General features: G+C 39.2%; 2 protein-coding genes across 2 annotated transcripts; one reads left to right on the top strand and one right to left on the bottom strand.

Annotated features, from left to right (window-relative positions):
- Nucleotides 1–7,847: 7,847 nt before the first annotated feature.
- sox7 (SRY-box transcription factor 7) lies at nucleotides 7,848–14,868 on the top strand. Its single transcript, XM_020517918.2, has 2 exons — nucleotides 7,848–8,224; nucleotides 13,621–14,868. Exons 1-2 carry the CDS (start codon nucleotides 7,996–7,998, stop codon nucleotides 14,478–14,480), a joined length of 1,089 nt encoding a protein of 362 aa, XP_020373507.1. The 5' UTR covers nucleotides 7,848–7,995; the 3' UTR covers nucleotides 14,481–14,868.
- Nucleotides 14,869–22,015: 7,147 nt separating this feature from the next.
- LOC109918016 (60S ribosomal protein L35a-like) lies at nucleotides 22,016–22,357 on the bottom strand. Its single transcript, XM_048597058.1, is given in 1 exon segment — nucleotides 22,016–22,357. A coding segment is annotated over 1 exon segment (342 nt).
- Between the last annotated feature and the right edge of the window lie 112 nt (nucleotides 22,358–22,469).

The raw sequence follows: 22,469 nt of genomic DNA on the forward strand, positions 1-22,469 counted from the left end.
AGTGTTAAAGGTTTGGATGGAGAGGAATTTAAGTGTGTACAAAAAAATGTTCAGATTCAGTATCTTGATGTAGCCATGAGAGAAGATCCAAAACTTGACCTACTCTTGGGAAATAAGGCAGGACTGGTGACTGAGGTATCATTGGGGGAGTACTTTGGGGCCAGTGACCATAATTCTCTTAGTTTTAAAATAGTGATGGAAAAAAGATAGACTGGATCTAAAAGTTAAAGTTCTAAATTGCAGGAAGGCCAATTTTGATGGTATTAGGCAAGAACTTTTAAAAGTTGATTTGAGGTGGATGTTCCCAATTAAAGGGATAGCTAGAAAATGAGAAGCCTTCAAAAATGAGATGAGTGTCCAGAGACAGTGTGTTTCTGTTAGGGTGAAGGGGAAGGCTGGTAGGTGTAGGGAATGCTGGACGATGAGAGAAATTAAGGTTTTGGTCAAGAATAAGAAGGAAGCCTATGTCAGGTATATACAGTAGAAATTGAGTGACTCCCTAGAAAAGTATAAAGACAATAGGAGGATACTTAAGAGGGAAATCAGAACGGCAAAAAGGGGACATGAGATAGCTTTGGCAAATAGGGGTAAGGTGAATCCAAATGGATTCTCTAAATACATTAAGGACAAAAGAGTAACTGGGGAAAGAATAGGGTCCCTTAACGATCAGCAAGGCCACCTATGTTTGGGACCGCAGGAAATGCGGGAGATACTAAACGAGTATTTTGCATCAGTGATTACTGTAGACATATTAGAGAGGGAGAGGTGCTGGATGTCTTAAATGCATGAAAGTGGATAAATCCCTGGGACCTGATCAGGTGTGTCCTAGAACTTTGTGGGAAGTTAGGAAAGTGATTGCTGGGCCCTTGCTGCAATATTTGTATCATTGATAACCATAGGCAAGATGCCAGAAGACTAAGGTTGGCTAACCTGGTGCTACTGTTTAAGAAAGATGGTAAGGTAATGTCAGGGAACAATAGATCAGTGAGCCTGACATCAATGGTGGGCAAGTTGTTGGAGGGAATCCTGAGGGACCGGATTTACTCATATTTGAAAAGGCAAGGACTGATCAGGGATAATCAACACGGCTTTGTGCATGGGAAATTGTGTCTCATGAACTTGATTGAGTTTTTTTGAAGAAGTAATGAAGAGGATTGATGAAGGTAGAGCAGTGGGCGTGATCTATATGGACTTCAGTAAGGCGTTCAACAAGGTTCCTCATGGTAGACTGGTTGGCAAGGTTAGATCACCCGGAATAGAGGGAGAACTAGCTATTTGGATGTAGAACTAGCTTGAAGGTAGAAGACAGAGGGTGGTGGTGAAAGGTTGCTTTTCAGAAAGGGCGTCTGTGACCAGTGGTGTGCCACAAGGTTTGGTGCTGGGTCCACTGTTTTTCATCATTTATGTAAATAATTTGGATGTGAACGGAGAAAGTATGGTTAGTAAGAAGACACCAAACTTGGAGGTGTAGTGGACAGCGAAGAAAGTTACCTCCGAGTACAACGGGATCTTGATCCAATCGGCCAATGGCTGAGGAGTGGCAGATGGATTTTAATTTAGATAAATGTGACATGCTGCATTTTGGAAAGGCAAATCAGGGCAGGACTTCTACACGTAATAGTAAGTTGGGGAGTGTTGCTTAACAAAGAGACCTTGGAGTGCAGGTTCATATTTCCTTGAAAGTGGAGTTGCAGGTGGGTAGGATAGTGAAGAAGGCGTTTGGTATGTTTGTCTTTATTGGTCAGTGAATTGAGTATAGGAGTTGAGAGCTCATGTTGTGGCTGTACAGGACATTGGTTTGGCCACTGTTGGAATACTGTGTGCAACTGTGGTCTCCCTGCTGTAGGAAGGATGTTGTGAAACTTGAAAGGATTCAGAAAAGATTTACAAGGATGTTGACAGGGTTGAAGGGTTTGAGCTATGGGGAGAGGCTGAATAGCCTGGGGTTATTTTCCCTGGAGTGTCAGAGCCTGAAGGGTGACCTTATAGAGGTTTATAAAATCGTGAGGGGCATGGATAAGGTAAATAGACAAGATCTTCGGGGTGGGGGAGTCCAACCTAGATGGCATAGGTTAAAGGTGAGAGGGGAAAAATTTAAAAGGGACCTAAGGGGCAACATTTTCCACACAGACAGTGCTGCATGTATGAGTAAGCTGCCAGAGGAAGTGGTGGAGACTGGTACAATTACAACATTTAAAAGGCATCTGTATGGATGTATGAATAGGAAGGGTGTAGGGGGGTATAGGCAAATGCTGGCTAAGGGTACACCAGAAAATATCTTAAGATAATCAGTTGGGCTTACAGGGTGTTGTATTTGGGTATGCTAAAGCTACTTGTGTTCACAGACAGAACCCTAGTTTATTCAGGTAAAAGGAACTTTTACATGCATTTCATCTTTTTCTTGAATAAAATTGCCAATCTCTACTGCATACCTTGGCAACACCCTGACCAATCAGAGTCTGCCTGCCTGAGTATTAAGATTGACCGTTCTTGCTACACTGTCATGCCAATGATGGCCCAACCAGTCAGTACCCTTTTCTCATGCTGTACAAAGTTGTGTCTCTTTTTTCAAGTTCCTTTCATGTCATAATCTGCATGAGTACAAGGCATCTTGTTTTCTTTTAACAAGTATAAATTCTGTTCTACTAATCAATTATTTGTGCTATGATTTCCTTTTCCTCTGATTCCCGTTGACTCCAATTTGTTAAAGCTCCTTGGTTTTACGCATATTCAAATACTGTGTTGGCGGTGAGGGCAGTCACCCTCACCTTAGTCTGAAGTTCAGCTGTTTGTCCAATATATAGACCAAAGATGTAATGAGATCAGGAACTGAGTGGTCCTGGTGGAACTAAATCTGAACATCAGTGAGCAGGTTATTGATGAGTTGTTATGTCTTCACTTAAAAGAGACATTTATTACAAGTATTCATTTTATTTATGTAAATAGCTCACAAATGGTTCAGTTCATTTGGGTCATAATCATATGAAACGTTAGCCCACAGCACCCCTACAAGTTCATGCAGACCATGTGCTAGACTGGGAACTGGAGACAGAATGCTGTGTTCAGAAGAATGCAATTTTTTCACATGACGGGTTTTGGATTGTTTTCTAGGACATTTCATTATTTGAAATGCCTCTCTGCAGTCAAAGTTTACAGAACTTGTTAGGCTGTGCCTCTTAGCCTGATCTCCTGGTAGGTCACGATGGGTCCCGGCCTCGTCTCTCGGCAGCTCATAGCAGGTCCCGGCCTGGTCTCTTGGAGGGTCCTGGCCTGGTCTCTCGGTGCCACATGATGGGTCCCGGCCTGGTCCCTCAGCAGCTTGTGGTGGGTCCCAGCTTGGTCTCTTGGTGGCACATGGTGGGTCCCAGCCTGGTCTCTCGATGCCACGTGACGGGACCCAGCCAGGTCTCTCAGCAGCTCATGGCAGGTTCCCGCCTGGTCTCTTGGTGGCTCATGGTGGGACCAGGCCTGGTTTCTCAGCAGCTTGTGGCAGGTTTTGGCCTGGTCTCTTGGCCGCTTGTGGCAGTGTCTCAGCTCGGTGTGTGAGTGGATCCTGCTCTTCACGTTCCCAAGGCACTAGGGAGATCAGAGAAGTGGCAGTTTCAGCAGTAGTGACGGTATCTGCAGCTGCAGTGTCGATAACAGACAGCAGAGTGAGATAAGTGGATGACTCAATCAAAAACTGTTGAACCTTTAACTTACTACTTTATTTTCCTAGTTTAAATTATAAAAGACTTTAATGTAAATTATTACCTATTTCTTTATTTTTCTACTAGTCTATGAGGTAATGCTTAACTTTTTAACTTCTGTTTCTCTTACTACTTTTTGTACCGAGGTATCTTGGTACCCAAGATGACACAATGTGTGGAAACATTATATTACACTCCTGTACTTCTGTACTTGAGTACACGTGACAATAAAATCTAAAATCTAAATCTAAAACTAGATCTAAATCATTAAAAGAGCTATTCCCCTTTCTCAGCCCTTCAGCCAGTACAGTTTTTTACGCCATGTGTTTTTCATTAAGGATATCTTCACTGAAATATGTCGCCTCCTAAAGCCACAATGACATGATAGAGCAGGGCAATAACAACATTACCACTGGCTGTGTAGGTGAACATAGTCCTGAACTCTTGCACGTCTAACTCCTTCCAGATTGCAGCTGGAGAAATTTACAGCATCTCACGTTTGCCATCACTGTTGTGTGGCAGAGTTCACTGACACTCTATTCATTGCTTACTAACATTTTTCTTCCTTGTTTACCGGAGAGAGGCAGGTGGAATAAGCATGTAGCTTTGATAGATCTATATGCTTTCCTCTCGTGCAGGGTTTCATTGACAATTGTACGTGATTGGTTACTGCTGTACATGAGTTCTGTTCCACACCAGAGCTAAAAGAGATCCCACTTCAGTGACCAACTGGTGTGTGATCATTGGCAGTGGATCATTCACTTCAGTGCTTGCTATCCTGCCATGTTCACGGTGCCTTCATTCTGTAGCAGTTCGCTGTTGTACTGTATTTAAGCGACCACAACAAAGTAAAGAGCTGCGAGGCATTAAGGACTATCCATTTGCCAAATATGTGATGCCTCTAAAGTGTAACCCATGCATTTACATGCAGCATGCACATAACATAAACTGCACATCAACAAGAAAGGTAATGTTTTTGCTTTCTGGAGCTTTCTAGAGCAGCTCCGCATTTCTTTCCATCATGAACCAAAAGCTTTAGCATCCAGTTATACAGTGAATTGCTGCAAGAAGGTGGAGGAAGAAGAGAGCAGACAGTCTATCCAGTCCTCTTCAGGATGAGCTGTCTGCAAGAAACCTATGAGCTTGACACAAGTAGTTGCAATGCTCATTCCCCTTTCAGCAACATACCTCATCTTGCCTTTGTTACTAACCATCCTGTCTTTTACTTGGTCGCATGCAAAAATAAAAGCCACCATAAAATATACATTCCAAACCACATTTATTTATAAAATAATTGCAAATGCAAAAGTCAACTAATCGTGCTTGTTTATTCCCTTAATGCCTGTCTACTCTATGCTGACCCATGCCCACAGTATGGCTAATGGAAGGCTGTTGACTTTCCGTATAAGACTGCAGATGTCCTAGGAGGACAACCTGGAACAGCTCTGGATCTAGAAAGCCTTGCTGTAGACTATAATATATCAGCATGGGAAATGACAGTCTGAATTTGTTCAATATCAGCCAACAGAGACAATGGAACAGCAGGGTAGGAACATGAATACTTTGAATGCTATATTTCTGAATACCCTCCTGTATGCCAATTCCCAAAGCAGGCCCCCAGCAATCCTTGTATGCATTGCTGCAAAATGCTGCAAGTACCATTGCAGACTGTATTCCAGAGCCATGATTGCTGCAATCTGAGCTTCCATGTAAGTAAGGCAGTGTTGGATGATTGCTGTCTTAGTTTCCAATGCAGCATTCAGACTTGTGCTGTGCAGCAATGGACCCTGAGGCATTAGACATAAGATGCTGCATCTTTGTTGAATCTGCAAGTCTTCTGATGTTGGCACTCACTTTCATGCTGGAGAGGATGAGCTTCCACCTCTGCACAAAGCCCTATATTATTTTGGTGTTGGACTGTTTCATTCTCATTGATATTGACCACAGGCATTCTGGCAAGCTTCCCAATGCACAAAGCACTTAGATGCACATACCCATTCAGTGTTATGGAGTCATAGAGACATACAGAATGAAACAGACCTTTCAGTCCAACTAGTCCATGCCAACTATGTTCCTAAACTAAACTAGTTCCACCTGCCTGCGTTTAGCCCATATGTCTCCGAACCTTTCCTATTCATGAACCTAACCAAATACCTTTTAAATGTTGTAACTGTACCTGCACCCACCACTTTCTCCGTCAGTTCATTCCACACATAAGCTACTCTCTGTGTGAAAAATGTTGCCCTTTTTAAATCTTTCTCCTCTCACCTTAAATAAATTCCCTCTAGTTTTGAACTCCTCCACCTTCGGGAAAAGATTCTTGTCATTCACCTTATTCATGACCCTCATGATTTTATAAACCTCCTACACTCCAGTGAAATAAAGTCCCAGTCTTTCTAGTTTATTTTTATGTCTCAAATCCTCTACTCCCAGCAACATTCTGGTAAATCTTTTCTGAACCCTCTCCAGTTTAACAATATCCTTCCTATAGCAGAGCAACCAGAATCTGGCATGCTGCCACTTGTGCTACACTTTGCCCTTACTTTGGCTGCAGGACTCCTGTTTGGTCCAGATCTCATTCTCCTCTAAAATATGTTTTTCATCAGTACCTGAACTGGTGGCTGCAAGCATAATATTGAATGACTGTGTGTCTTGTTAGTATTTCTCCAATGCCTGGTCATGCTGCAGTTCTCGGTTATCTGAAAGAAGAAAGACAAAAGGGTAGGGTGATTGCACAGATGGTGGTTGGAGGAAGGAAAAGGTGTTTGCTCACAATACTTGGCACCTTCTAAATCAGCAGTGTGTGCGACATAAGCAGAACTGGGATGTGAGTGAGATTACATATGAGGATATAATTACCATTGATGTCACCATCTCCACTGTCTATATCAATATATATATATCCCAATAATAGTTAGCATCATGTCCCCCATTGGAGTCATGGCATACATGTGGCCTTTGCCCTTCTGGTTAGTTTCCGATGCCTCAGCTGTCTGCCATCTTGGCTTATAAGAGAGAGGGAAATATTGTCAGTCAGTATTACACAATCTCTTTAGGTGATATGCCTGTCATGATTGAATGGCTGATAATCTGTAGAAGCTGTGCAAAGTGGGAGTATGGATTGCAGCACTGTTTAGTGCGGTTTGCAGCAGCCCTACTTATGTGAGGGTGTGGTGAAATTCTGATTGATAGAAGTTGTTGGTAGGTGAGTAATCAGGGTGTGGTGAATTAAGCTCATGGTGCAGTTGCTAGGAAATGGCAGTTGAAGATGCATTCACTGACCTTGGCCACTCTTGTGAGGTCATTGAACTTTTTCTAGCACTATATTCAAGCCTTTAGGATTTAACTCCTATCATTGACTCTACAGCTATTTGCTCCTATTCTGAGTTTGCATCTGGAGAATCTCCTGTCAGTATAGGATGCCTCTCTTCTTTTCCACTTCTTCATCCAAGGCTTCCAGTGCACATCTGAAACCTTAGAGCCCAGACCCTCCCATGTTTTGCCATTATTCAATGTATTCCAGGTCAAATTCACTTGCTGCATGACTGTCAGGACCTGTTCCAGCTACAGTGCACCTTCCCTTTAAGAATTGCAGGCAAGCTCTAAACAGAGCAGTTAACTTTAACTGCTGTTAGCCATCCATAGAATAGGCCGTCTGCTTAAACCAGCAGCCAATCAACTGAAGAGTTTGTACAGGTTGGATACAGAAATTGTTTAAAACAAAGAGCAGCATACGCTGCCTATTGTACAGTCAATGGATATGGATTAATCACACCTCAAAATCCCCTCACATGTTTTGGGAAATGGTGGGATGTGATGCTTTCAAATTGAGCGTCCAGCAGTTTTGTTTGACCATTGTTTCTTTCTTGTGTGTTCGAAGTAACATAAGCAATGCAGTTATTAGAAAATACAAATACAATATCCCACAATAATTCACAATCCAACACAAACTAAGCAGTCTCTCGTAGCTAAAATAACTTGATTTGTTTAGATGTTGAGAGGTTCAAATGCAACACTCCCTTTTTCTGCTCTGTAGTTTTAAGTTTGTTCCTATAAGTCAGAGCTGTTTGATCACAGAACAAGTCAAGGGAGGAGCTTTTATTAAAACAGCCTGATGGTCATTGGTTAAAGTTGCCACTAACTGACACTAAGGGAATAAATGAATGTGGGACTCTCTTCCTGATCTGGGAGTTGATCTCACCAGCTTTAAGCATCAGCACCACTGCGATTTAATCTTACTCAATCTTACATATATTTCCAAAAGTTAGACAGATTATCTTTAATTGAAGCGATCTGATCCACAGTAATGGCTACAATAATGAGCCCATACTCATGGACAGAGGGTTTGGACTCTCCTGCTGGGGAAGGAAAGCCTAGGGCAGGGCTTACAGCTCACGAATCTTCAGGCAGGAACAAAGCTGAACCACGAATCCGGAGACCCATGAATGCCTTTATGGTCTGGGCTAAGGACGAGAGGAAAAAACTAGCAATCCAAAACCCTGACCTTCACAATGCAGAGCTCAGCAAAATGCTGGGTAAGTATACACAAAAAGTTTGAACAAAATCAATCAAATATAATTTTAACATATTAGTCACAAGTTATATATAGGTAGACTTAAGTTTGTATCTAAGGTTGTGCCAAGACAAGGCAGAAAACGGATTCACCATAAGTAAAAGGTCACATTTTTAAATACTTGAAATTACTTTACAGATGAACTCAGATTTATTTGTTAATTTCTGGAAATGACTCAATTTAGAATATAGAAATACAGATTACTATTATTAGTCAGCTTGATTGAAGACTGCTTGCAAATAAAAAGAAAATTGAATACAACAAATCTGAAATATCATTAGTTACACACACATTTATTACTGCCTCTTTCTAAATTATATTGGTTTAAGTAATATGTGAATGGTCAACTGTAATGATTTGATTTTTGATGTTTACATTTTAAGTAAATATGTAAAGTAACATTTTTCACTATACATGATTTTATAAATTAAGAAAATATGTAATTAGTGTATAAAATTATATTTATTCTTTTCAGAACTAAGATGCGGCCCTTCACTAAAGCATGTATATTGTCTTGTCTGCTAAACTTTACTAATTTCTCAACCATATAATAGATGCTAAAATATTACCAGAATTTTTTGTGTAAAGTTTCACTACTGACTAATGATTCTTTCTTTTTACAACAGCTCTATTGGGTTGAATTAAATTTTTAATGAATTTCTAAAACTCTGAAACATAATGACACATTAAACTACATGAATAATTTTAAAGCAGATTGAGTATAACATAATCCTGCCATTTTTATTATTAAATGAACTGTCTTTTGCGACATGATTATCAGCCAATTTATCCTGTTCGGGATTATATTTAATCTTGTTTGAGCCCTAAATACTGCATGTACATAGACGCTGATGTGATTCCATCTAACACAGCACTGAATTGCCCACCTTCTGCATTCAAACAAAAAAGCAGTTTGTGCAGACTTTTAAAAAATTAACAATGGCTAAGTTGGTAGCTGAGGTATATACCATTGCTTTGGAATGGCTGGAATAGTTTTGCTGGTGATTTGTTGTAGCCTCCTTTCTGTTTTACTTTCAACCAAATCCATCTGATGGTGTGATAAAGGAAAAATATAATCCAAGAAAATTTGAATGCAGCTAAGAATTAAATAAATTTTCCTTCAGTAAGATGTTAATCTCATAAACTGAAAAAGGACCAGATTGCCGGTGTTCATTTCTTAAACAAAAAAGTAGAGATGGTCTTTAAATGAAGAAAAATATGTCATGTCTCCAATTTTTGCCGATCCTTAATTAATTTTAAAATAATTTTAACATTATGCTGTCAGGTTTTGTGTTTGTGCCTGGATTTGATTTGAAATGGGTCTGACATGTTAGTTTATACAGGCCTTCCTACGTAACAACACAATCATTGAAATGTGATTACTGTATCTAAATTCCAAAAGCAAGTAAAAGTACATTTTAACAGAATACAGTTTGGCATGAGAAGTGTTCTTGTGTAAATAATCCGTGTGTATCAAATAATCTTTAATTCGGTATGCAACATGTCATAGATTTTTAATTCAAAACATGATTTTGTTTTGAGTGATTCATTTGAATGAATTAAAAAAGATCCACTAGGTGGCATCTAAACATCTCCCACAAGGAGATGTTTACATTCCATGTAAAGGAAAATATAATGAGTAGTTTGAATCGAGTAGGATGTCTAAAGCTTATCTAAGGAGTTACACCTGTATAATCTTGGGTTAGAAAAGATAACTAGGGAAATTAATGAAGCAAGTGAAAACAAAAGTGCAAGGCCAAGTACAGATAATCCATTTTCTTCAATTACTGGCATGGAGCCCCCCGAGGATATATGAATCCATTTGTAACTTACAACCGGGACTCAACTCCAATGTAAATTAGTAAAACTTGTACAATATACTAAATTGGAGAATGGAGTGCTGAAAAAGTTTTCATCTAATAAGAGGACAACAGAGGCCCCAAAAGGTAAATAGCACAACAAAATGTAGACAGACTGTGGCAAATGAAAGCTCATACAAAATAATTGTAACATAATGTACATTGGAAGAAAAATTAATTGTGGCTACATATTTCAAGAAGTGCATTAATCTTTCTACTGGTGAAATTGAAAAAAATATAGCACTTGACATTTAACAGCCTAGATTTTCTATGGGTGGTATTTTCGCCACTTGACCCACTTATATTAAACAGGTTAATTCCAGTACAAAAATAATGGTGATTGGAACATTTAGGATCACGTACCCAGCCCTTATGAAGCTGCAATCAAAAGCTATCACTTAAAATGAATTACCAAATTAACAGAGTACCTGTTTGAGGATGTTGTGATAAGACCATATTACCCTGTGGTCCCCCCGTGCCCTGAATGCAGTTTTGGTGAACAAGAGGCAGAAGAAGTGGTGTAGGGAGCAGTTATGATTATTAGTGATTATTTAGGGGAAAAGAGTTGAGAAGCATGTATCTTGAAAGAAAGCAATATTTTTAAAAATGCAGGATGTATTAAATAATACAGATAAAGTAAATCTAAAGTACTAACTCATATTAAGTCATGTCAAGGGTCATACATTTAGAAAGGCAATAGAGAAAAATGAATTGATGTGAAGCATCAATACCTAGATTTGAGGTCAGGTAGTGGCATAGATACACCAACTTTGGAAGTACATGAGAAACAATAGAACGTTATCTGCACTGTAGGTTGTTCTAGAAAGGTGATCTTCAATTTCTGTACTTATCACCTGTATTTGTCAATTAGTAAGTATTAGACGTAGTGGTGAAACAGATTTGTCCAGGTTAAAACCTATATTATGGACTGCATAGCTAACTATTCCAGTTTAAAAAATTCCAAATTGCAACAACCCCAAACCATTATTAGTGGTATTAGTGTTTTTGCAAAATTTAAGCAGTGATTAACATTGTATTTGCTATTTTTATGGAAGTATGTATATCATGAAATATCCTTTTCCCTGGCATTAGTCAAGGAATAATATTGGGGAAAGCACAAGAGCACATGCTTGGAAAACTGAAGTTATCTTGCCTTGACGCATTATGGCATGAAACAATTGTCAAGGCTAAATTGGCTAAATTGACTAACTAAGATTGCTTAGGGCCATTTCTGTTATTTGAAAGGAGCTGAATTCTTCCTCTAAAAATGTTACAGAATGAAATATGAAAAGGCAATACAAATTTCTGAATGCAAGTTATAGAACAAACTAGTTTTTCAATGTAGATTACAGAATCTGACCCAAATTGCAATCACCTGGGACCTTTTAGTTATTTCCTATTCACTTGAACTTTATAATAATTCCAGTTCTTGCATATTTAGCATGCAGCCTCCATTCTCAAGCAGTTGTCTTATATCAATTGCAGGACCAGCAGTAAGTTGTTACAGAATTTTATTGATCAGATAGACTTCTACAATCTATAGCAGACAATCAAAGTCAGTAATAATTAATATTCAGTTCTCAGTGCATAGAAAAATATGTCCTTTATGGACTTTATCATTGCTTTGTTGCCTTTTGAATAGGAGCCACAGCTGAAGCAATATGTTTACAAAGATATCAAAGGGTTTGCTGGAAACCCATATAAGCACAGGATGTTCCTCTGTACATATTATTTTTAGTTCTGGCCAACCACTTCTTGCCACTGTTATTGAATCTGGTGGAGTCATCTGAAATTTTAAGTCATTTAATTTGCTATCTAAAATATATGTCTAAATAGACTGCAAATTTTCCTTCATTTAAGTGGGAGGGAAATTATATTAAACTTAAATCTTTCAAATCAGCTTTTCTTAAAACACCCTCTTAAGGAATAAATGTTACAGACTGCAAAATAGTTGAGTAATTTATCACGATTGGCGCTCAACCTGTGGGACATGATAGATTTCTGAAAAAGATTACAACACAGAATTGATTGTATTCTAAATATACCCAAGAGCAAACCTCATTTAATGTTTCAATAATTCAATAACAAAGTTTAAACGATGGCACTGAAAAAGGTTTTGACTTGAACACCCTGATAGATGCTACTTTGTAAGCTTGAGAGTGTTTCCCTTCTAAATCTCTATTTTGCTTTGTGTTCTTTTTGTAGGCAAATAATGACTATTTATAGCAGAGTATTATTCCTCTTCCTGTTTAAATGCAGAAAAGTAGAAGGAGTTTCCAATATATATGCAAGTACTTGCAACAAGTATGTTTCCAGTGTCTGTAAGAAGCATTCACCATCAGTGGATAAGTGTTCCATGACACAAAACACTGGGCAAATATATCAGCTATAAAAAACATGATAAAATATACTTAATTTAGAAACAAGAATTTTTCGCACCAATATACAGCAGATCAATAGTCAATACTATAGGAATAATTTTCTTTATAACAAAAAGCACTTCTATTCTTATAAAATGAGGAAATTGAATTTGGAAAGTAATGATAACTAAGTTCATTTTTTTTCTTGAATATATTTATTTGGAGTCCTTTATGAACTCAGAATCTCCTCAAGAAGATATTACCTGTTCTCTTAAAAAGAAAGCCTTGCTCTCTTTAAAGGCAAAGTTTTCTCGTGCCTGCTGGGCTGATTGATCTCAGCCAGAGTTCACACTCCAAAGATGCCTGTTGGAAAGTGCATCTGTGTGCATCAGGAGTGGACTTGGCTAGGTTGTTATATATACTTAAGCAGTTTGCCTATGCTGACCGTCCAAGATCCTATTGTGCCAGAGGCAAAATGGCTCCTGATGCCAAGGGAACTGCACTTTGCATGAGTTGGTACATTAGGAAATGGGGTGGACAAATTTGAAAAGGGGGAGAAGTTGTGGCAAATATTTTGTACAATTATGACAATTAGCTGTTCTAAAGACTTGTTGCATGAAACCTGTGGGCTTTAAACATGGAGGCTTTGGTCATTTCGAAAAGAATGGGAAATGAAGAATTAGGCCTAAGACAATGATATTTTTTGTTTGACATCCAATTCCTTTAGGAACATATGATTAATTGTCTAACTCATTCTATTGATATTTGAAACTTCAGAAATAAAGATTTTCCTCTCCCTCACCATATATTTAATTCAAATCACTTGGGTAAACAAAAACCAATAAATGGTGCCTTTACTTTAAACAATATGGCTTTTCTTTCATAATTTTAACACTGAAAGCAGTTAATCTTCATTACAATCTCATGTGACAAGATATTCATACTAACTAAAGTATTGGTGTTTATTGTTCACAGTACAAACTGTCAGTTTGTTTTTTACTGTAAAATACTCAATTATAGAATAATTTTACTTATGGATAAAGTGGCGAGTGTAGAAAGAATGATGTCTAACTATGAGTTGGAGATGAGATTTTTTTTATCACTTTTACTTCTGACTGAATTCATGGGATATATTTTAGGCAAATCATGGAAAGCTCTCACTCCTTCACAGAAGAGGCCTTTTGTAGAGGAAGCTGAAAGATTACGAGTCCAGCATATGCAAGATCATCCCAATTACAAATACAGGCCTCGGAGGAAAAAACAGATCAAACGTCTCTGCAAACGTGTAGATCCGAACTTCCTGCTTACTAACATTCCACACGATCAGCCTCCTGTCCGTGGTGGAAGAATGTGCAGGGGACCTCTGGAGAAGGAAGAGGATAAAGGCTATCCACCAGCCTCAAGACTTCCTGCAATCAGCAGATTCAGGGAAACACAGACAACAAACAACAACTTGGACAACTATGGGCTACCCACTCCTGAGATGTCCCCTTTAGATGTGATTGATGCTGATCACAGTTTCTTTCCACCTCAGTGTACAGAAGATTCTCCTCCTCAGATGAATGGAGTAATGTATCATTCAGACTACAGACAAAGCCCTATCCAATGTGGACACCTCAGTCAGATTTCAGTTCCACAGAATAGATCTACCATGATGCACTCTGCAGCCAGCCAACCTCCACCGCCTTCTTATTATAACCAGATCCAGCAGTCTGCTCCCCAGTCCATGAACTTGAGCACATCAGTTCATCTTTCTCCTCCCCATGACCACCATCACCTAGATAATCTGGAACATATCACCCAAGCTGAGCTTTTAGGAGAAGTGGACCGAAATGAGTTTGATCAGTATTTGAACACCTCTAGTCATCTAAATCAAGCAGGAATTAATTCACATCTACCTGACATCTGTTCACCAGGAGGCACAAATTCAGAGAGGAGCCTTATATCTGTATTAGCGGATGCTACTGCAGCCTATTACAATAGCTACAGTAGCTCCTAGAGCAAACAAATAGACGTGTACTTTTTTAAAAATAACAACAGTATTATTTACAAATATCTCTGGGCATGAAAATATCCTCAGGGTAGTAAAATACAGTCGTCATGCTTTTTCATAAATGATGACCAGCATATTTATATTGGCTTGAAGTAATTGTTGCAACACTTGTAAAATAAGATATAAAGTTGCTTGCTATTTGGACTGCTTGTTTTCCAAACATTAGGCTGAAATGTTTGTGCTTGTTAAGAGTTTGCAAGAGATATATCTAAATCCCAGTGATTGCTTCGCTTTTTTTTCTGTTTGGTTGTTATATGCCTTCTCATTTCAAATGTCTGCATCATCTTCTATTGAATTGAGAAAATTTAACTGATCTGAACTGACTGATCCAATACTGAATGAATTATTATGTTTTAAATCTAATAAACATATCATGAGATACTGATTGCAGTTTTATTTTTAATTTTCTGAACATTCATAAATATCCACATCCAATGAAAATGTTACCATATTTGGCCAGATTTAATTATTAATCATAGCTATCAGAGCATTGCTGCCATTTTAGAAATGGCATTTGCCCATTTGGGATCTGTGAAGAAAGCATCAATTATGATTCAGCTGAACAATTCTGCATAATGAAAGCTTGCAATAGCGGGCACATTTTAACAAGTAAGTTCTACAGTTCCCCCATGTGGCAAGTTATTCACTTAATCCAATTTGTTGAGAAGTGACGTTCTGCCACAAAAAGAGAGAAAGTTCAAGTAAGAATTTAAATCCTCCAGCACTGCTTCCATTGGCAGGAGTATGAAGGCATGATGTCAGGGGCATGTAGTGAATTGTGTGGGGCAATGAGGATAACCTAACAATCAAAATGCAAAACTAAATTCTTTACAGTGTGGAGTATGGTACATCTGTAGTATAGTACATCTCTGAATTTCTCAAAAGTTATCCCATTTTTACTTTTAAATATTTGGTTTAAATTTCTCCAAACCTATTCTACAGCTTTCTGTTCTCTAATAGAAACAGGAATTGCTGCAAGTTCATAATAAGATCATTAAAATGTGAAGACAGAAGGCCAGTTAACAGTTACTTGCATGCCCTTCCTCATGAAGAATAAGGAAAGAGGAGAGAGGAAGAAGTAGGGCACCATTTAGTATGTGGAATGAACAGAAAAATATTTTTATTTAGCATATTTTAGGTTGTTTTGAATCTGGGCTTATGTCTTATGAGCTTATGGATATCCAGAAAGTGTCAAAAATGAAGTAGGCAATACTAAAAGGTAAGAATCATGTCTTTTTTGAAGTTTTTGGGTGTGTGCCAATGCAGAAACTCTCTTTTATACAGATGACAAGAGTATTAGGTTTGTGAGCACCAGCTGTTCTCAAAGCAAGCTTCCTTCCAGCGCACATGCTGCTGCTTCACACTTTGCTATCACTTAAGATAATTTGGTTAAAATGGTAAACAAGTCACAAATGATGAAAATCTGAAATACAATTGGAACTGAATCAAACAAAATGAGGGATGAATGGGAACTGAAGAGTTTCAAAGTACAGTCATTGGACCTAAAACATTAACTCTGTTTCTCTCTCCACAGATGCTGCCAGATCTGCTGAATTTCACTAGCATTTTCTGTTTTCATTAAAGTTGATAAAAATATGTTTATATAGAGAAAGTATACAGAGTTCAAAGTCCAGCTAATCGGGATGAGAACAAGTTCAGCCAGATAGAGGTGAATAGTGGATGAGGAATGTTTGGGAAGGAAGCAGAGATCCTGGAGGCCACCCTGAAGAGGCAAGGAGATAATTAAATCCAACGAACCTGGCATCATTGAAACAGTGCAGAATATGAGGACTAGAGTGAACAACATACTGTAGTGTAAATACTCTTTTTGTTTCGGCCAGTGGCTGTGACAGGCATTATAGCTTTATAAGTGATTCTTAAGAAGGTTAACTCAAACAGTGAGATGTACCAGACACATCCCTGCTTTCCATCCAGCAGTTGGTTGCTGCTTTCTCTTTATTGCAATTTTGGAGCATTCATTTACAAGTTTTTTTTTTTCGCTGGCTTGGAATGTTTAAAAACATTGCGCAACAACAGTACACTCTCCCTAAACCATTGCTGTGTTGCCATTATGCTAAAGTTTGTCATTTACGTGTGTACGCACCATTTTAATAGATAACCAATAAGTTGTTTTTCCCAAATGTACATTATTCATAAACTTTGTAAACATACACAAAGCATTTCAGCTTGAGTATTACAATATTCAAGGGAGGCAATTGCTTAGTGGCATTATTGCTGGACTGTTAATCTAGAGATCCATATAATGCTCTGGGGATCTGGGTATGAATCATGCTGTGGCAAATGGTAGAATTTGAATTCAATTTGAAATCTGAAGTCAGGAGTCTAATGATGACCATGAATCCAATGCCAACTGTTGGGAAGGCAACTGACCTCCTTGTCTGCTATGGCCTACATGGTTGACTCTTAACTGGCTTCTGGGCAATTAGGGATAGGCAATAAATGCTGAGCTAGCTAATGATGCCCTCATCCCATGAATGAATTAAAAAAGTTTTCAGGAACATTCAACTTGCATCCATAAAATACACTCTATGCAATATGATTGTAACACCCTTTTTTTTGCAGGTATACAAATCAGGTATACAGCCCGAAAGCAAAAGCACTTCAAATTGAAAATTGCAGAAAGTGCAATGTGTACAAATTTCTCTATGCAACGTGTTTCACCTGGAGGTGCTTCATTACATTTTCAATACCCTTGATTTACATTGTACATGATACGTAAAGCATGCTATCAGAGGAGTATTACATTTTCCAGCCCCTCAGTATATTGAATGGCTGAAAAGCACCAGGCAATTACCTTTCCCTATAATGCCTCTGTCCATGCTTTAATATGTTCCTCAGAATGTAATTCTGCACTGTGGAATGTGCTGATCTGCCACAAGCTGTCAAGGACAACTCCTTGCATTGGAAAACCAGCAAATTTCAGACAGAGCAAAGAACTTCTTTCATTGACGCTTTGCGATGGAGAAATCTGTGCTCTTCAGGATATTTCCAGGCATATTTGTCTCTGGGAATGTCCTGTAGAGCACAGATTCCTCCATTGCAAAGCTGCTCCAGATGAACCTTGACAAAATATGTCACATTTCCCTCATGAACTTGGAAAGTAAGGATGTAAGGGAAACATAATGATCAAAGAACACATTCTGCTGATTGTTGTAATATTTTACCAACAAACACAAACGGGTCAAAATAAATATGCTTACTGTCTATAGATATGAATAGTGAAATTATGAGCTGAATTTTAATGTTCTGACCTGCTCACAGTGGGATCAGTGTGTAAGAGTAGGATCACAGTGGGGCAGTGTATCAGAGAAACGGTGTTTGAGCAGTGTGTTTGTCATTATCTTTTCAATCCAGTCATTACATTTGTGCCAGACTTCCAAGTTTTCCCAGCAATCAAAGCATGTGGGTCTGATGATGATCTGTAGTCCATTCCAGCTGAGCACTTTATGGAACCATGTAAAAATTAGAGTTGAAGCATAGTGAAAATCTTCGGACAGAGCCCAAAGCTACAGGAATAGAGACACGAACTGTCGCAGCAGCACCATGTTTCAGCAATACAGTTTCTGACATGATGCTTTGGGCTTTCAGATTCTGTTCCTTGTGAATTGGAGGAAGAGGCCTGCCTCTGAAAACCAGCAGCTTGAAAGTGGCTGAAGGGGTGAACAGTAGAAGTGTTGTTCCAAACTCTTTGATATGGTGATGGAAGAGATTTAACTTCTCAAGAGCAATTAGCAATTGACAATAAATAGTCAATCATTCTCAATTACTTATCAACAATGTCCACATCTCTTTAATGAATGAAAAGAAATGATCTAGTCAGGGCAGGAAAATGATGAATGGCCTGACTTGTTGAACTCTACCTTAATGTCCTTCTAACTCTAACCATCCTCACTCTTTCTTCTCTAACCTTCATCTGCACCTCATTCCTCATAGATGTGGCAGCTTCACCCATTCATCTCTCTCTCTTTCTCTCTCGAGGTACCTCCTCACTTCTCCATCTTAATCGTTAGCACTGATGTTCACCCTTATCTTAATGCAATAGCATGCACATCCTTCACAGTGATTCCCCCCAAAGTGCTGTCTTTCCATCCTCTCAAACATTGTATTTTTCACACTCGGGCCTCTTCCTTCTCCAAGAGACATCAGGACACCAAGAAAAAGCAGAAAAATAAAAATGGTCCTCCAGCCATCTCCACTTTTACTACTGCAGAGGAGAAAATGCTGGGATGAGCTGGGTCCTAGCATGTATGGCCATTGGTGATGAAGAAACGGGATTCTCAGCTACATGGTGACAGAATAAAACAGCAACAGTCACATGGAATATATCACTGATGTCTGTTAACTTGATGTCACCAGGTGATGAAAACTGATAGTATGCACAACAATGATTTAGGTTTAGTTCTTATCCACAGCTTTCAACTTGTTTATGTTTTTCAAGCATTCCTCAGAAGGTGGTGCTAGAGAAGGATATTAAAAAAACTTCATAAAGGAAAACAGTCAGAGTGCAAATCCTCCAACTGCCGGTGGAAGTGCCAGACAGTAGATATGTTGTCCTATGATGGAGCATACATCATATGTAAACAGAAGCGGGCATTGGGACAGATACAGCAGTGGAGAGTCCTTGTAGAGCATATGACCTTTCAAGCTCTGCTTTGCTGCATGCAAATGTTAAGCTTTGGTGGCTGTCAACAGAGAGAACAATTCTGTATCTATTTCCAGCTGCAACATACTCAATTAGAGAAATTAAAGGAAACTATCTCTTGCATGAAGTCTCAGGTCTTTACTCTAAGTGAACCCTAGCTGTCACTTATAGTCTGTGCATTGATTTACAATGTATATGATTTGTGAAGTGCACTGCCAGAAGGGTGTTACATTTTCCAGCCCTTTAGTGTATTGTATGGCTGAAAGGTCCCAGGCAATGACTTTTCCCCATTGCACCTCTGCCTATGCCTTAATGAGTCCCTCAGAATGTAATTCTGGACCTTGGAATATGCTGATTTGTAACACTCTGTCATGGACGACTTGCACTGGAAAACTAAAATGCCACCTTGAGCAAAGTTGAGGAAAACTTCAACATAGCTGTTCAGCACCTCACTGAGCTGCAAGAAAACATTTTTCACATCTAAGTTGGTATTATGTAGGTCATGTGGGGCCAGATAGAGAAAGGGTGCACTGAAATTTGAATCTGCTCAAATACACTTCTGATGCCATGTTTTCCACACTCCCTCCTACCCAGTCAAAATATTTACTTTGTGACTTGTCTTGACGGCTGATTCTGCCCTTACAGAAGTACAGGTGGGCAAACTTTGGCAGGGCCCTCCTGGCTTCAACACCACAAGACAATGGTCAAAAGCAGTCACATCAGAAAAATGAGCAACCTGACTCTGAAAGTCTAGGGATGAGACCTAGAGACAGGCATCGAGTGTCTGTGAAATAGATGAATTGTTAGCAGTGAGACCTCTTTGCTGTGGGCTGGGAATGCTCAGAAAATTTGGAATTTGTGTGTCAAGGGCTGCACTGTACCAATTTAAGTGGTTTGACTCAACCAGACTATCCTGGCTTTCCCTGGCAGCAATGACTGTAGTTGCATTCCACCTGTTAAATGTCTTCCTCCAAGGAGGCAGAGCATTCAGCACTTCCTTCTAGAATTCCAGCCCCCACTGCTGTACAATGTAATATGTATAGGTTCCAGAAGACTCTGACCATTCTGGTTTCTGAGAATTACTGTTAGCTCTCCATACAGTATCATGAGCCACATCTTAAGAGGGCATCCCTTGTTTCCACCTCATTTGTCCCCAAAAACAATTCAGGTTTGAGGTGTGAATATCTCTGGAAGACATGACTAGTGGAAAGTAAAATCATCAGGCTGTCTCTACGAGAATCTTGCACAGATTTGCATGTTATGGTATTTGCAGACCAGCTGGACATTGATGGTACAGAATCTTGATTGATAAGAACCCCAGTTGTTGCAGAGAGCAACTGCAAATATATGGCAGTGCCTGACACAAGCTTTAACATGAGTAGCACAGTGCACAGCATTTGCATTGAGTGCCCAGATATCTCACCACCTTGAAAATCTCACCTGCTGAGCCATGTTAGAGAACCTTGTCCTCACTAGGTTCCTGCCCCTTTTCTAACTTAGATCATCTAAACTGTGCACCATATCCATACTTTCACCACACATTTCTCCTTCATTGCAAACAAATAATGTTCTTTAGAGGTCTTTCACTGTCCTGTAGAAGTCGACATTGTATGGCAGCATTAGTTAACTTGCACAATATTGCAACCGCAGCAAGATTAGGAGAAGGATGAACATTATCAGAGGCAGAGAATTATAACTGGAGGAGACTCTTTGGAAATACTTGATTTTACTAGTTCAACGAAATGGGCACGGAATATTTATGTTCTTAGGAGGTTTGAGATAGTAAAACTAGAGAACATATCCCTGTATAAAACAGATGATAGTAGCTCATGTCCTGAGTAGATATAATTCCACACAATCTAAGAACCACTTGCTATAGTCTATCAGCTGCCTGTTCTGGACAGCCATGTGAGCTCCTCTTTTGACCATTGCCTCTTTATGTATTCTCAGGTAGAACACATGAAGAATTTCTGACTCCTTCATCGGAGCAGTTCACAGAATCCCTTTACCTGACAATGCATTACTGCATCATACCCTCACAACACAGAAGCATCACTTGTGGGGATATTAAATATCAGTTTGAGGGTACTTCATAGGGTGTTAGGGACCAGTGAGCAGGACCAATGAAAACTGGAAAATGTGTAACAAAAATCCCTTTTCCTCAGATTTCCTTACCCACAAAGGCCAGGACTTCTGATCCGAGGCCCAACAGAAAAATGCTTGCTGAGCAAAACACAATATTGAAGTTGTACAATGTACTTTGCAGCTTCTGGCACATTGCAGATGGAATATAGCAGTCTATCTGCTGCATGTGTGGCCAATAGACACCGTTTTGCCAAACTCTGCAGCACTCCTTAATGCTTAGGCTGATGTTTGGCTGGACAGAGAGAATGCAAGACTTCAGCAAAGTCACAGGGGTCTACTCCCATATGGGCCACAATGTATATAACATGGAAGCTTCTAAACAGGGATTAACAAGATGAGATTTGCAACTCCTAAATCACCTGCACTGAATTCTTCTTCACTCTGCCGTGACTTCACTGGATTCATTAGAATTCCAATGGGGCCCAATCAGTAAATCATGCATTCTGTAAAATCCCAGCAGAATCCAAAAATTCTCCACAGACCATCTCCGGTTTTCATAGAAAGCTTAGTGTAAGTGTTTCTTTTTAAATCATTTTACTATTTATTGTTAATTTATGTATACATCTATGAATGATACATTAAGCACCAGTGAGCAGGAGCAGTTTAAACTGGAAAAGGTGTACAGAAATCTCCTTTCCTCAGGTTTCCTTACTTATAGAGCCAGGAATTCTGTTCAGAGGCTTTTGATCCTTGATGGGTGCAGCATCACATCAATCCTGTGTCCAATAGCTTTATCAGGTGGGTAGCTGATGAATTTTGCACGAACCATGCCACTCTTTCCATGGGCATAGGTCACTTTACCACAACTGACACAAGTCTTGTTTGGTTTACCACCAGGAGTCGCAGTGTTGGTTCTTTGCATTGTAGAGTAAGCACAGCTCTTGCCCAGGTGAGATTCTGTTTCTTTGCGGCAATAAGCACCCTCAATCTTCAGTAGGGCAGTGTGCTGTCTCTGGTTTTAAAAGCTTCATTTATTGCCTGTAAACATGGCTTTGCACCTTAATCTTCCAGGCATTGCAAGAGTGCTTAGGGCAGTTGGATCGCCTGACCTCATACCAAGATGTAAATGTTGGCTGGAGCAAACGGGGCACCTGTCATGTGTTACTCCAGCATTGATTCAATGTATC

Source organism: Rhincodon typus, chromosome 5, assembly GCF_021869965.1.
Source record: "Rhincodon typus isolate 14 chromosome 5, sRhiTyp1.1, whole genome shotgun sequence".
NCBI classification, from domain to species: Eukaryota; Metazoa; Chordata; class Chondrichthyes; order Orectolobiformes; family Rhincodontidae; genus Rhincodon; species Rhincodon typus.